This window comes from Falco punctatus, assembly GCF_963210335.1.
Source record: "Falco punctatus genome assembly, chromosome: 2".
Classification (NCBI taxonomy): Eukaryota; Metazoa; Chordata; class Aves; order Falconiformes; family Falconidae; genus Falco; species Falco punctatus.
The window spans coordinates 466,937-482,434 of record NC_137581.1 but is presented as its reverse complement, the minus strand read 5'-3'; the positions used below and the strand labels follow the sequence as shown (position 1 = coordinate 482,434).

At 50.3% G+C, this 15,498-nt stretch overlaps 4 protein-coding genes across 6 annotated transcripts in view; 2 read left to right on the top strand and 2 right to left on the bottom strand.

Moving 5' to 3' along the window:
• The window catches only part of LOC308059133 (uncharacterized protein), a 21,358-nt gene extending 19,440 nt beyond the window's left edge, over positions 1-1,918 (top strand). The window contains 1 exon segment of the mRNA XM_080376071.1: positions 1,801-1,918. The gene's annotated coding sequence lies outside the window, so the exon portion shown is untranslated.
• The window catches only part of LOC308058713 (olfactory receptor 51H1-like), a 51,980-nt gene extending 40,004 nt beyond the window's left edge, over positions 1-11,976 (top strand). Inside the window, exon 3 of the mRNA XM_080374974.1 lies at positions 11,948-11,976. The gene's annotated coding sequence lies outside the window, so the exon portion shown is untranslated. The remainder of the gene's footprint in view (positions 1-11,947) is intronic.
• LOC308058711 (olfactory receptor 51I2-like) lies at positions 1-15,498 on the bottom strand. 3 transcript variants are annotated; one of them, XM_080374971.1, is made up of 3 exons: positions 12,887-15,498; positions 6,316-8,217; positions 1-4,562 (listed from the first exon to the last, which is right to left on the bottom strand). In XM_080374971.1, exon 3 carries the CDS (start codon positions 4,339-4,341, stop codon positions 3,376-3,378), a length of 966 nt encoding a protein of 321 aa, XP_080231097.1. In that variant the 5' UTR covers positions 4,342-4,562; positions 6,316-8,217; positions 12,887-15,498; the 3' UTR covers positions 1-3,375. The 3 variants fall into 3 exon arrangements, with proteins under 3 accessions (XP_080231097.1, XP_080231098.1, XP_080231096.1); XM_080374972.1 differs by having other exon boundaries at positions 1-8,217; positions 12,887-13,785; positions 14,752-15,498; XM_080374970.1 differs by having other exon boundaries at positions 1-8,217.
• On the bottom strand, positions 7,044-12,551 carry LOC308058727 (hemoglobin subunit epsilon). Its single transcript, XM_080374992.1, has 4 exons — positions 11,984-12,551; positions 11,652-11,874; positions 10,274-10,476; positions 7,044-9,332 (listed from the first exon to the last, which is right to left on the bottom strand). The coding sequence occupies exons 1-3, from the start codon at positions 12,073-12,075 to the stop codon at positions 10,348-10,350; spliced, it is 444 nt and encodes a 147-aa protein (XP_080231118.1). The 5' UTR covers positions 12,076-12,551; the 3' UTR covers positions 7,044-9,332; positions 10,274-10,347.

Genomic DNA, 15,498 nt, shown 5'->3' with positions numbered 1-15,498 from the left:
CTGCATCTCTCATATCTGTGCTGGTTTGATTTATTATATCCCAATGATCGGCTTGTCCATGGTGTACAGGTTTGGGAAATCTCCCTCTCTTCTGATCCGTATCTTCATGGCCAGTATCTACCTCCTTGTACACCCTGTGCTAAACCCTGCTATTTACAGTGTCAAAACTAAACAGATCTGCAGAGAGATACACAAACTTCTCACTCCAAGAAGGCCCTGATGTAGGACACAGAAGACTCAAGAGCTTTTGCATATGGTAGAACAGTTGGTGAATAACAGTGCAGATGCTCTCTACTCCAGCCTGCCATCCATTTGAGTGCTGAGGATCCTGAACCTTTAACCTTTATGCAGTTGGTGAAGTCTACCCTGTTTTGAAGCCCACAGCATTTTCTTTGCCATATAAAGGGGTGTCACAGTATCTATAGTCTCGTATGCTTTCCTGGTCAATAGTGCAGGGTCTGTCACTGCCTGAGGACTTGCAACTGCAGCCTCCTAAGCTAATGGCCCTTCTGGTCAGACAAGGAAGACATAGCAATGGGCATGTCGGGATAAGAGTTATCTGCCTTCACCACGGCACTGGGTCAGCTGGACCCAGGGGTCCTGTCAGAACAAGGGAGCTGATCCTCCTGGCCAGCACTGCCTAGGGATGGATCTGCATGGGAAATATAATGCTAACTAGAGGTGCTCAGCCATCTCGCCTCTAGTGCAGCAGCCTGCACTACAGCACAGATTACATATGTGCAAGAGGTGTTTAAGATGAAAGTCACCAGACATTTCCCTTCCCTAGGACTGTAACCAGCCCACTCCAGGGTGTTGCAGACTCACAGCAGCTGGGATGGTTCACCTGCTCTGCCTGGACCAGGGACTTTCTACAAGGGCATGTAGTGATAGGACAAGGGGTAACAGTTTTAAACTGAAAGAGGGCAGACTTAGGTTAGATACTAGCAGGAAATTCTTTGCTGTGCGTGTGGTGAGGCGCTGGCCCAGGCTGCCCAGAGCAGCTGTGGGTGCCCCATCCCTGGCAGGGCTCAAGGCCAGGCTGGACGGGGCTGGGAGCAACCTAGTCTGGTGGAAGATGTGTCCCCCCATGGCAGGGGGGTTGGAACCCCCATGTCAGGGGGTTGGTCTCTTCCGGCCCAAACCACTCTGTGATACTGATTCTGTGACCAGCAACCAAATGCCTCAATGCGGACCCACAATGGAAATGGAGCCTGTGCAATATCATTGCAACAGCACCCAGCTCACGATACCATCAGGGCATAACAGGAGCGGGATTATACACAAAAAGGGTTCAGGTCAGATCCCCAGCCGGTGTGAGTAGGTCCAGCTCAGCCACCACACTGCAGCTCCACCATCCATCCTGTATTACAGCAATAGGAGAGCCAGCTCCCACTGGGGACCCCTGAAATGAGGTGCTGCCATGCGCACTGTGTGTTTAATGCCCTACCCCCCAGTAGGAGATCTGAGCAAGACAGAGCCTGCAGAAGAGTGGCTCAGATCCCCCTAAAGCAGACAGTTGGGGTTGGTTTCACCCCAGAATATCCTGCCTGCTCCCCATGCCTCCCTCTGCTTTAATTTCCATCTTTATGAATAGGATTGCTTCAGCATAGGGTGAGAAAGCAGAGAGGCGAAGCAGTGCTATGCACTTAAAACTATTGATAGCAGTGCTGGTCACAGCCTTGCTGTGCACAAGGCTGTACATTGAAGGCAGGGCCTTCCTCATGGTCCTGAAGCACCCACCATCTCAGGATGGGCTAAGAAGGGCCCAAAAAAATCCCGTTTTCTTTTTTTCCCTTACAGAAAGCTGTCATTACTGAGAACAACCAAGGAACACTGGTATGTACTGAAGCCTAAATAGGCACATGAATATCCAAGGGAAACGACAGAAAACTAACAAAAAATGCCTGTGTACTCCAAGTCAGACCATGGACTGAATGGCCATCAGTGCTTTACAGGCTTCCTGATCAGATTTCTCAGATGTGATCCAAACAACAGAAGCCGCCTGCCTCAGGCTGAGCCCTCTTCCTAGGGTTTCAGGGTTGAGCACTGAGTTTGACAAACAAGCTTCATGGCATTTCCCTGTCTCTCATAGCAGCCCAGCAGAACTATCCACAGATGGATTACGTATACATACCACCATGCAGCAAGAGTTTCCTCAAACTCCTTCATTTTAGACCCACTCGCATGGGACTTGTGGTCCAAATAATAGCTTACTCATTCAGGTGTTACCAAGTGTCATGGTGGTTCTGTGTCTGTTGGGGCTGTGGTACCCTCAAAAGCTTGTTAGGGCAAAAGGAAGCACACCATCTATGTGGAGCCAAGAATTTATTGTCATTGCAATTAAATTTTTAACAATGTTACAAAACTACAGAAGACAGTTGCTGTCAGTACATTGGCCGACCTAGTATCATCTGCAAGCTGTGATCGTTCACTGTGCGCTCCCTCATCCAGGTCACTGATGACAATGCAGAAAGAAAGGAGTTCTGGCAGAGATCCCTTGGGGAGGACACTGCTGAGTCTTCTCTGGACAGAAAATGGCCTACCCTTACTTAAACCCACTGTTCATCCCTCGAAGAGTTTCCTCCAATCCCCCTACAAAGTAATTTCATTAAAAGCATTAGTCAAAGGCTTTGGGGCATCCAGGTGTATTATGGCCATGGGATCCTTCCAGCTGGAGCCCCCCTCACAGAAGTCCAGCAGAGCACCAAGGCAGGATCTCCCCTTGCCGTAGCCTGGCTGGCTCCACCACAGCTTTACCCATACGTGTTTACCCATACGCTTAGTGACTTTATTCTTTACCACAACCTCTACTGTCCTACCAGTGAGAGAAATCAAGGCTACTGGTCAGTAGGTCTCAGGAACCCCATGGAGCCCCTTTTGCAGGCGGAGTTGAAGGGATGCTCCGCCCTGCAGCACCATGACCATTTGCAATAGAGTGCTGCACCCTGAACAGCAGCTCTGCAGCTTCACATCTAAGCTCCTTCCAGACTCTCGGGTGAATGATATCTGGTTCTGGGAGTTAGTGATATCTAACTGATCTTTCTTTGATGGAACACTTCCTCCATATTTACTTTGAACTGATCAAAATCCTCTAATCCATTTGCTATGAAGACGGTGCCAGGTATAGAAACCCCATGGAAAGAATTCCTGAGCTTCTCTGCTGCGGCCTTATCACCCATGAGTACGCTTCTCACCCTTGCTCACCTGTTTCCCAGACAGATTCCTGCTTTTGATGCATTTAAAAAGTGTTCCTCTGACAGTTAGAGCATCCTTTGCAAGGTGCTCATCCCATTAATTTTTGCCTTTCTTAAACTCCTGCTTATGTTCCATCTGTCATTTCTTGTGGGAATTTCATGTAGGCAAGCTTCCCGCTTCTCAATGACTCCTGGGCTGCTGGCCATGGCCAGGCCAGGCCAGTCTTGCACACAGGAACCTGAGGAGGCCTTTGCGAATGGGCTTGTTTTTCATGCTGTAGATGATGGGGTTCAACATAGGCGGGACAAAAAGGTAGATGTTGGCCATGAGCATCTGGCTGAAGGGTGCAGCATTTTTCCTGTACCGGTGTATAAAGGAGAGGCCAGCCATGGGGACATAGAAGAGAAGAACAGCACAGAAGTGAGAGACACAAGTGTTGAGGGCTTTGGTCCGCTCCTCTCTGGAGGTGATGCCCACCACGGCCTTAATGATCATGCTGTAAGACAAGATGATGAGCACTGAGTCTAGGGTGATGAATAGCACCAGAGTTAGGCCGTACAGGCTATTCAGGGTGGTGTCTGTGCACGCCAGCCGTATCATATCCTGGTGCAAGCAATAGGAGTGGGATAGCACGTGGGACCTGCAGAATGGCAGTCGTGTGAGCAGGCAGATGGGCGGGAGCGCCATCAGAGAGCGGCAGACCATCCCCAGCCCAATCTTTGCAATCCTGGCACTGGTGAGGATGGAGGAGTATCTCAGTGGGCAGCAGATGGCCATATAGCGATCAAAGGCCATGACCAGAAGCACTGAGGATTCCATGAAGGAAAAGGCATGAATGCAGAACATCTGGGTGAGGCAGAGCGGGAAGCTGATCGCTCCAGTGCCAAACCAAAAGACACGCAGCACCGTGGGTAGGGTGGACAGAGTCAGGCCCAGGTCTGTGGTGGCCAGCATCGAAAGGAAGTAGTACATGGGCCGGTGGAGCCTTCGATTGGCTCTCACGACCAGCAGGATGGTGCCATTTCCCAGCATTGCGATGAGATACATCAGGCAGCAAGGGAAGAAAACCCAGTGCTGGAAGTGAGCCATCCCAGGAACGCCAGTCAGCAGGAAAGTCAGGGCATGGCTGCTGTTCCCTGGGGACATACTTGCCCCACCTTGATGCTCTGCCTGGGTTAAAGCCCCTCTTTTTATTAGTGTTTCAAAGTTGATGCCAGGTTAGATTTCACAAGGCAATGAAAATGAACGGTTCACATGAAGATCTCATTTCTTTTCTCCTCCTTGAAGATGTGCCAGAGCAGAGATGAGCACTTTGATGTGCCAGTTCTGTCCTGTTTCTTGCTTTATTTTCTCCCCAGGCTCCTCCCCTGTAATGTCAATAGTAACATCATTTATCACACAGGGGCTACTTCCATCCCAGGACATTGCTATGGCCTCTCCTCTCAGTTGCTGTACGCAACATTGCTGTCCTTCCCTGGCACTCAGGTCCTGGTCTCTGCATCCATGTGGGTCCCTCTTCAGCTTTGTTTTTGCAGCCTCTCCCCTCAGTCCCCAGCCCCTTCCCCACCTCTGCTCTCAGTCCCTGATGCACACAGCCTCACACCATGCACTTCCATGCAGGACAAAGCAGGAGGACAATGGTCCCTCTGACCATCCTTGCTTCTCTGGGCAGCCCTCCCCTTGCCCATGGGCTGTTGCAGCAGATGCCAGATGCCTGTTTCTGCTCCCAGGCTGTGCCTCCAGCCTGTTCTCTGTCCTTACCTGCACTTACCATCTTGCCCAGCCAGCTCCCTCAGCTTGCTTGCTGGATGTTCAGCCTTCTACCTTCCACCCTGTGCAGGATGCCTTGCCTGGAGCTCTGCAAACCACCATCCCCTGTCTGCCTGCTGAGTTGGGACCGTGGCTTGGCTCTTGGCAGATACGGTCCTGCTTGTCCTTCTGTCCTCCACCTGCACACTTTGCTATCGCTTAACCTGCCCTTCAGCAGGAGGCAAAGGGGAAAAGGCTGCAGCTTTCCCCTTGGTTTGTGTCTGTGCAGCACCCAGCATCGTGGCACTGTGTTCCTTGACAAGGGTCCCTGGGAGCTACAGAAGCAGTAGCAGTTACCAGAATTTATCTGTCACCCACTCTGAACCCTGAGGGGACACGCTCACTCCTGCCAGTCTACATTTGGTAAGGCATTGGCAAATTTAGGACATTGTTGTTTCCCTCCACTCCAGAGATTATTTACTGTTCTAATTGTTGTTGCTGTTAGTGCAGTTCTTAACGATAGCACACCAAGCTATTTGAAGTGCCAGGTATTCCAGTTGATGTCTGTGTTAGTAATATACACAGCAACTATAATTCTTAGCAGAAATGTTGTTCTTACAGTAACAGTTATGGGTAAAATTAAGCAATGTGTACACAAAGCCAGCTCTCATTTCTTCTACAGAACTGTAGCCAAGGGCTTCCAGTCCACAGCCCACAGAGACCTCAGGGAAATACAGTGCTATGTGGAACACAAATCATAAAAGAAAAGCAATGTTTAAAGGGCTGAAGCTCTGAACACAGGGACAGTACCTTTTGGGGTTGGAAGTAAAAAAAAAAACAACCACCAACAAATGTTGTTATAAAATGCTCATCTAAGGAATTTGCGCTCCATCTGTCTATGTAAACAGGGAACGTGGCATTGCTTAAGTGGAGGGTTTGTGGCTAAAGGCATGACTGTGCCATGAGAAATTTAATTGGTCTATTCCCAGCTGCCCCACTTGTGCTGGGGGTGCACAGGGACTTGAGAAGGCATGCAGCCAGGACTGCAGCTGACCAACAGGATATTCCATACCAGATGACTGTGCTCAGCCATAAACCTCGAGGGGGGGGGAGGGGGGCTGTTCACTGAACATTGTTGGGGTTAAACCACAACAAAGGAAGAATGATGGGTGCATGGGTGGGTGGATGGATGCATGGATGGAGCATGTGAAAGAGCTGCAGGAATGCACAGTGACAGATAAGCAAGCTGGCTGTGAACCAAAGCTCCCTTTTAGCACAAATTCTGAACTGAAAATGTCCCACCCAAAATTAAAACATCAGTGATGAAGCAAGGCTGGCAGGGAAGTGCATTGAGCCTTCAGATGTCCTTACCTCTGTTCAGCTGAAGTCCTTACGCAGAAGATGCGGAGTGAAAGGGAACCTCGCTTCTGCCCATTTCACATGCAGAGGAAGCTGTCTGGTTTTGTAATGCCTGTGTGAAATCTCAGCAGCAATGGCAGTCACCTGGGACCTGCTGCAGGGGCCGAGGCCATGAAATGCAAAACAACTACACAGTCCAGGAAGGCAATGGTACTCCCATTTGTACCTTGAGCTGCTACCACCCTGGCAGCAGCACAAGGGTAAATACTACACGAGCAAAGACAAGGATCATAAATGTTTAGGAACTGGTGGTCAGAGCAGCAATGACACAAAAAAAAAAGAAAAGAAAAAAAAAAGTTTCCCCAAGAGTTGTCTTCCCTTTTAACATAGAACCATGAAATAAAACACACCCATCCCTGGCAAGCCTTTCAGTGCAAAAGCTGTGCCTCACTCTTCTTCCTCTGTATGCTTGAAAAGATGTAAGTTCTACCATGGCAAATGTTTGGGGAGAGAGAGTTGGGGAAGGGATGGGGAGAGGGATATGCAGTGCTCACAGGTGCAGCATGTACCAGCATGGGTGTAGGGTGAGCCTATATTTTGGCCATGCAAAAGCACTGTCATGTACACATTGCATTCTCAAACATCAGCAGTGGAATCCCAATAAACCCTCTTACAGATGGATACATTTTATTTTCCCCATCTTATGGACAGGGCAACTAAAACAAAGAGGGAAACCAGAAAAAGCTAATACCACTTTTTATTTACTTCTCAACAGCTTTAAAACATCTTTTTCAAAATCAGAACAAGTACATTACCATTCATCCTCATTTCAAATAGTGGGGGAAAAAACAACAAACATATCACATGGGTGGCTGAATTTTGTTACGATTGTATTCCAGTCCCACCAGTTCCAAGACCTGTCTTCTGAAATGCTCTATTATGCTGACACTCCTGACAGCATATTCCCTCTAGAGGCATAAAATCGTGCCTTACGTTATATATAACCCCACCAGGGGCAGCACAGTCAGTGAAAGAGTATTTTTGGCTTGTGCTAAGAAGTGAACTGGGTTTTTTTTTCTGCTCCTGTTATTTTGGTAAGTGTGGAGATCAAGACAGATTAAAATAATTCTACCTGAGAGTCCCCTGGTTAGCCTGCTCCTTAGGCTGACATTAAACTGCAAATAAGAATTCCTTAAAAGGCTCAGGGGTTTGATTAATTCATTATATTTTCTAAGCTGGATTTTTAAGTTTCCATTTGCAAGCAATGTGCCACAGCATTTAACAAGAGGATTTTACTGTAGAGAAGACAGGAATGTTTCTCTCATAATCACAAAATGCACCACCACATTTTTCATTGTGCACACTCTATTAAGTATCCTAGCACATCTAGTCAACTACCTCTTTTTATTAAAACCTGTAACCACTGCAAACAATGTCTATTATGAGATAAATGTGCCCCAGCTCTTCCTTACGTGCTCCTTCACCCTCCTGGAGTCAGCAGTGCTTTTTTCCATGCCCCTTCATAAGCTGATGGCTCTCTGCCCCCCATGGTGGTGTGTGACCATGCCAACAGGCATTAGGGGAGCCAAAACAGGGCTGACACAACCACAGAGGACTATAGAGCTGATCATACCCTGTCTCCTTATCTCTTCTGACTGCCTGGTGACCAAGGAGTGCCTTGTCCCATCCCATTTGCCTCCATCTCACGGTGACCTGTCTGCCTTCCAGAGAGATGGCATTCAGTAGCATCTATGCCCCAAACCTAATTTTCTTCACCAAGGGTTCAGTTCTCCTCTTCATTTTGTTGTCCTCCACCATGGTCCTTGTGACACCTCTCAGCATTGCCTCCAAGGGCAAGGGACTGAAGATTGTGTGGTCTCAGTCTTCTTCATCCCAGAATATGTCTAGCCCATCCTGCACAGATTTGGGAAAGAGGCACACCTGTCTTACACGCGGTGATGGGCAACATCTACATGCTCCTCCCACCTCTCTTCAATCCTCTCCTTTGCAGCATCCAAACAGAGCAGACTGACCAGCAGGCCGAGGGAGGTGATTGTACAGCCTTGACCCTGCTCTGGTGAGACACCCACCTGCCCAGCCCTGTGTCCAGCTCGGGGGCCCCCAACATCAGAAGGACACGGACCTGTTGGAGCGGGCCCGTCGGAGGCCACGGAGCTGGTCAGAGGGCTGGAGCCCCTCTGCTGTGGGGACAGGCTGGGAGAGCTGGGGCTGTGCAGCCTGGGGAGGAGAAGGCTCCGGGGAGACCTTAGAGCAGCTCCCAGTGCCTGGAGGGGCCGACAGGAAAGCTGGGGAGGGGCTTTGGGCAAGGGCAGGGAGCGGTGGGACAGGGGGGAATGGCTTGAAGCTGAGAGAGGGGAGATTTAGGTTGGACGTGAGGAAGAAACCCTTCCCCGTGAGGGCGGCGAGGCGCTGGCCCAGGCTGCCCAGAGCAGCTGTGGGTGCCCCATCCCTGGCAGGGCTCAAGGCCAGGCTGGACGGGGCTGGGAGCAGCCTGGGCTGGGGGGAGGGGGCCCTGCCCCTGGCAGAGGCTGGAACAAGATGAACTTGAAGGTTCCTTCCAACCCGAACCCTTCTGTGATTCTGTGAGTCTCTAACTTACAAAGGCACCTACAACTTGTTTCTTTATGGACCCCTTCAAACTAAGCCATAGGTGAGCAAAGCAAGCAAATGCCTTGCAAACTCAGACTGAACCACAGAATGGTAAGGGCACTCCAGGGATCTCTGGCCTGATGCCCTGCTTGAAGCAGGGTCAGCACATGGGTTGCGCTGCTGTTGGCTGCACAGCGTTTCCAGGAGCTCAGCTCTTCTCCATATCCCCACAGATTTGGCACATAGGAGAAGCCTGCAGAATCCAGGTGAGATGAGGGCAGATTTTGAAAGATTATGGTCCAAAACAACTGTGTCCTCCCTGGTAACTCCAGAAACTTCTATCACAGCCAGGTCTCTGCTGTGCCAGATGCTGTAAACAGCACTGGTTGTCAGCCCCCTTGTGCAAGGTGTCTCCAGTCCTGGTTTAAGAAAAGATTTAAGAGTAAGATAGACACAGTCCTGGCTATTTTTATGGGGGGGTGGTGGTGGTGGTTCTGTTTGGTATAGTAAAATAGCTAAAAAATAATTGAATTTGTCATCTTTGTTCCAATGAAGGAATGACTAAGCCTGACACACAGCCTGGCTCCGTGCACCATGAAGGCCCCTCGGATGGGATAAGGAGGGCCAGGCACAGCAAAGCCCCAATACCAGCTAGTGTGGTGGGATTTTTTCGCTGGGTGATGCTGGGAACTGAATCCCCTTGGTCTGGACAGAGGGGGTCTTTGGGACTGTGGGTGCCTGGGGATGAGGATCTGCTATGTGCATCAGCATGAAAAATGCCCCCTGGAGAAGCATATCTCCTGTTAGACCAGCTGATACAGCTAGAAGAAGTGGACATCTCCTGAACCTCCCAAGAGTCAGTGTTGAAAGGTTTTCTCCTGCATCAGCTGGTCTAAAAGGAGATGGTCCATTCCCAGCCCTAGAGCAGAGCAGGGCAAGGCAGGCACCAGCTCCCAAAGTGCAGCAGCAGCTTGGCTGGCAACTCTGTGCTCCAGATGGTGCTGGCTTCACCTTATTTCACATTAATGTAGAGCTGGGAGACCAGATGTGGATTCTTCACAATCTCGCATTATTGCTATGGCCCTCCCTGAAACAGCCCCAAGTGTCAGGGCCCTTTGCGTGGGTTTCGTCTTCACAGACACCCAAGCATGCAGTAGCAGGGAACACACATGAGACAGCACTGCAGAGTTAAGGAAACTGTTTGCAACAGCCCTTAGAAATAAGAAATGTACCCAAACATGGATGGCATTGTCTGGAACAGCACAAATTCCCCTGGCCCCCCTACTTTCCTGGCACAGAGACTTTGCAGACACAGTGCTGGAAAGCCTTTATTTGGTGGCTACAGCCTGTCAATACCCACAGGGCATCTCCTCGGGCTCAGAGGTGCTTGTGGTGGAGCAGGAATTCTTGCTTGCACGGCTGGTCCTGGGATGCTCAGTGGTACTTGCGGGCCAGAGCGTGAGCCACGACACCGACCAGCTTTTGCCAGGCAAACTGGCAAGCAGGGGTGAAATCCCTGCCAAAGTGGGAAGCCAGGACAATGATTAGGATGTCTCCAAGGAGCTGGAGGAGAAAGAGGAAAACAGACAGGTTCAGTGCTGCTTGAAGCATTGTGCCACTGCAGACCCCAGAGCAGGGAACTGGCATCCCTGAACTGGGGCTGAGCTGTTGCACCCACAACCTCTCAGAGAAGGCTCTGTGCTCCTGCTTCTCACAACTCCACCAGCCCTACCCTGTCCTGCCATGTCTTTAGCTCTAAACAGCTTCTTCCTTCATGCAAACTCTCTGTCTCCCTGGTTTTCCTGCTGCAGACTTCCCTCTGGTCCCTCTCCTTCCCATCCCCCACCAACACCACCCTGTAACCCACAGGCTGCATTTCCCTTCTCCTGACTTCTCCCTGAGGCTGGACTTCCCTACTGAAAGGACTCACATGCTGCACACACCTCGTCTTTCTCCTCAGCCCCTCTGCCTCCTATAAGTGACCCTCAGGCTCCAGGGCTGCTTATGGCGACTGGCTCACTCCCCATTCCCTGGGACTGCTACAACAAAATCCTCAGTCGTTCCTTAGAAATCTCTGGGATTTCGAAAAACAGTATTTGCTTCAGTCTTAAAAAAAAAAAAAGGAAAGAAAGAGCCTTGAAACTATTCCCCACCATTTTGGGGATGCTAAAGCAATTTGGCCTGAGACCCACCCTGCAAAATGCTGTTCTGGGTTTTTTTTTGTGTTGTTTTTTTTTTTTAATTCTTTTTCTCCTTTATATGTAAATGGAGAAAATTATCCATTTCTATTTAAAACTGTTGGAGGAGCAGGGAGTGTCCCATCCAGACAGGCAGCCCATTCTCTGTGCTTTTCGGGCACGCTAGCCGCTCATCTTGCTATAGGACCTATGATTTCCTTAAATGCTCTTCTTTGCTTCCCTCTGCTTCCAATTCCTCCAGCCCATGCTGCACCTTCCCTGGGGTTTGTTTCTTTTGTCCCTGACCAGACCTCCTTCAGGTAACAATCTCCCCATCACTGTGATGGTACTTAAAATGGGACTTTTCACTGTGAAAGTCACCCACAATCTTGCGAAGAGTCCTGCACAAGCTATCACCATGCTTGGGTACTACAGGGGGACTCTGTTTCCATAAAGCACCCTTGGACAGAGTTGTTGGAGGAAATACCAACCGTTTCAAAGCAAAATCTGACTTCTCCCACCCGAGGTAGGGAAGGGGCTGGGACTGCAAACATGTCTCACCCTGAAGTTCTCGGGGTCCACATGCAGCTTCTCACAGTGCAGCTCAGACAGCTTGGCGTAGGTCAACTTAATGTTGTCCAGGTTCTTCACAGCTTCCCCGAAGGACGTGAGCACTTTCTTGCCATGGGCACGGACCTTGGGGTTGCCGAGGATGGCGGTGGGGCTGGAGAGGTTCCCGAAGGAAGCAAAGAACCTCTGGGTCCAGGGGTAGACAATCAGCAGCCTGGGGAGAGACAGAGGGACACGGACACAATGTTAACGCTCCCAAATGCAATTGCCACGGTTTGTCTATCCAGGGTGCAGCTGAGCAGATGCCTGGGAGATGGACCTACCTGGCCAGGGCCTCGGCACCACATTCCTCCACATTGACCTTGGCCCAGAGGCTGGTGATGAGCTGCTTCTCTTCAGCTGACCAGTGCACCATGGTGGCAGGCGGCTTCGCTCAGAGCGGCAGGAGGACACAGACCCTGTAGCTGAGCTGCAGACCCCATGGAGGTTTTTATCCCCTGCCAGCAGCTCCTCCCTGTCCTGCGCTGTGGGGTCATTGGCTGGGGCTGGCTGGGGTGGGGGTCCCCAGAAGTGGTGGAGCAGAAGGGGATGGCCAGGGTGTGGCATCCTGAGAAGGGGCCCCTTGTTATCCTGAGCTCAAGAGCTTTATCCCTTCCCCTCTGTGCAGGCAATTCTCTGTTTCACCTACCAGATGTGGGCCCCTTTGCAGAGAAAAGACTGCGCAATCCGCTGTGCAGTAGTCCACTATGCTTTATCATGGATGAGGACCTTTGGAGAAGGGCATGTAGTGATAAGACAAGGAGGAATGTCTTTAAATCGAAGGGGGGTAGAATTAGATTAGATATTAGGAAGAAATTATTTGCTGTGAGGGTGGCGAGGCGCTGGCCCAGGCTGCCCAGAGCAGCTGTGGGTGCCCCATCCCTGGCAGGGCTCAAGGCCAGGCTGGACGGGGCTGGGAGCAGCCTGGGCTGGGGGGAGGGGGCCCTGCCCCTGGCAGCGGGGTGGGACTGGGTGGTCTTGAAGGTCCCTTCCAACCCAACCCATTCTATGAGTTTATGATAAGTGCATGGGACTCAGTGGGTGAGAGCCTTGTGCCTTGACTCTCCCAAATGCTGGACTCTGCCTTGCTTTAGCCTCTATCAGCAAAATGATGAATGCCCCTGCCAAAATGCATCCTGTGGCAGAGCAACCTAGAGGGATTTGCCACCAGGAAACCGTGTAGATACCTGTACTGCAGGAGGATTCCAGTCTCCTTGCACCACCAGCAGCTGTGAGCAATGCTGGAGTTGTCCAGAGGATGCTCAGGCTTTGCAGCTGAAATCTGCATTAACCCTATTTTCCTCCTCCTGTAACAGAACTTGACCTGCTTAGTTTACTTGTCCCTTTTGGAGTGTGAGGAAGCTTATCCAAATGTTCTCCCCTCAGATGTAAAAGGACCACCTAGATGCAGCGCTGCTGGACAGGGAGCAAGTATTAAAAAGTATCACCCTTGTCATCCCATTTCTGCTTTCATCCACATCCATAAAAGGCAGGGGAAATGGGCTTTGAACACAAGGGTTTCCACTGTGGGATCTCCTTTGTGTTCAAAAAGCAGCAAAAAGCTGTGTCCAACCTGGAGGAGCCCAGGGCCTTTCCCTTCTGAACCTGCCCTGACAAGGTTGCTGTATTTCATGTTTCACCCCACGTTCAGCCAGGCTGTGCCCAACCTCCTTTGGCAGGAAGAGATATTTGTGCTTCATGTGAGTTGCTGTCCTGGGACACCCCCCAGCACTCTGCGGGCAATGCACCTTTGCCAGGAGCCCTTACATGATGGTGGGGGGGCTCTCCTGTTTTATTTTCTGCATAAAGCCCCAATAAATGCTGTCCTTGCTGAAAGCACATGGGCTTTGATCCTGATCTCAAGGCACCTAGGGCAATCAATCCACTGTCTCCCTGGTGTTTTCCATAGGATTTGGATTGGGCTACGTAAGAGGCACTGGATCTTGTTGGTCTGGGGGCTGGGTAAGATGAGGGGCATTTGGACGGCCAGGCTGCAGTGGAGCTAAAGACCTGACAAAGTTCCTGTCTGGACATCAGGGCTTGCCTTCCTCCATGTTCCTCCTGACAAGTGTCTTCAAGCCTTTTACTGCAAATACAGGAATGGGAGGGAAGTCAATTAAAAGGAAGAAAATACTGAGGGAGATTTTCAGCCTGATAATATCTCTTTCCCCCTTTAGCTGTAGAGGTTTTTTTCAATGGAATAGGGATGAGTAATCTTCATTAGAGCTGCCTACATCTGCCTTTTCTTAAGGAAACCTAATGCATGAGGGCTGGTGTGCTGGAACATGATGAGAAATCAAGCTGAGCACTGCCTGGGTGCGTGCATGGGGGAGAGAACACACAGGCAAAATGCCACCGGGTTGCTGCTAGTGCCCACCCTCCTGCACCGCCTTATCAGCCCCCCCCCGCCCCCAGGACCTGTCGTGCTGCCAGCACCGCACTGCACCGGGCATCGCCCGGGTGGGTTATCAGTTCCCATATCGGCCGTCATGCAGGAGACAAAATGGGAGCAGGCAAAACAGCATGGGGAGAGGACATCCCGCAGGATCTATTTGCTGTAGGGACATGAACCAGGGTGTTACCCCCTAGCTGCAGCTGGGGCTGGGGCATGAAGCCACGGGCAGTGCCAGTGGGCACTGTACCGGTCCTACCCTGCTGCCAGGTGCAGGGAATGGAAACCCTCGTCCCTGCTCCTGGGAAAGGGTACGCCAGCAGGAACCACAACAGTGGGAAGAGCCCAGCCCTCCCTTGCTGTACTGACATGTAGGATCTAACCTGAGAGGTATGCTTGGCTCATTTCTACCCCCAGACACCTCACTTGCAGGAGAACACCAACTTGTTCAAATAATTCAGTCATTTCTGCCTAAAGTCTATGAACAATCACATTCATATAAAAGTTTATGAATATTTATCATGAAGCCTATGAAAAACCATGTAAGAATCTGTTTCTTTGTGACCCTGGTCTCCTGACCAAGACACCACACTCTGTGCCTGCCCTGACTCCCTGCAGGGAGGAAAAAACTCTGAGTTTTACTACAAATCATCTTCTCACCTTCTCAGAGTCCTCCTCAACACCAGAAACAAAATACCTTTTCCTTCGAGTAAGGTGTGTGAGAAGGGGCATTTATGGGTCACAGAGGGCTTTTAATACCCTCCAGTGGGTCAGGGACAGTGAGTGGGATGCCCATAAATGTGGATGAAGCTGGGAAAAGACACAGTGCAAACAGTGTCAGAGACACGGGGAAATATAGGTATGCCCTTTTTTCCCTTTAAAAATAAGCATGTCTGTTCAGCTAACCGTTGCTTTTACTGCATCATGCTCAGTTCACACCGGGCACTGAGCATTGATTGATACTCGCATCCAGAATATTATTAATAGTTGCCACTGTTAGCAGGACTGCCCTTCCCTCTTCCCTCTCCCCCCCCCCCCCCAATTGCAGAATGGGTGGTGCAGGGTGAAAAAGCATAAACAAAGTCTGGACAGGTTTTGATAACAAAATGTTTATCTAAAAACTACCCCCACCCAGCTGGCTGCTTGGCCAGTATGAGTCAGCTAATTTCCTGTAGGCTTTATGCCAGGAATGAGCTAGGGTAGATTAAAGTCATCACTTTGTTTATTGTCCCTAAAAAAATATGAATTCCACAAGTTACCATTCCCTGCAAGAAAACACGCAGGTTTCACACTAAAATACTGGTGAGCTCCTCAGTGCAAACTTTCTGGTGTGTGACTACAGAGGCAGCAGGGCTATATCTACACAGTACTCTGTAGGCATGATTTCCAGAGGCAAATCCTCCACAA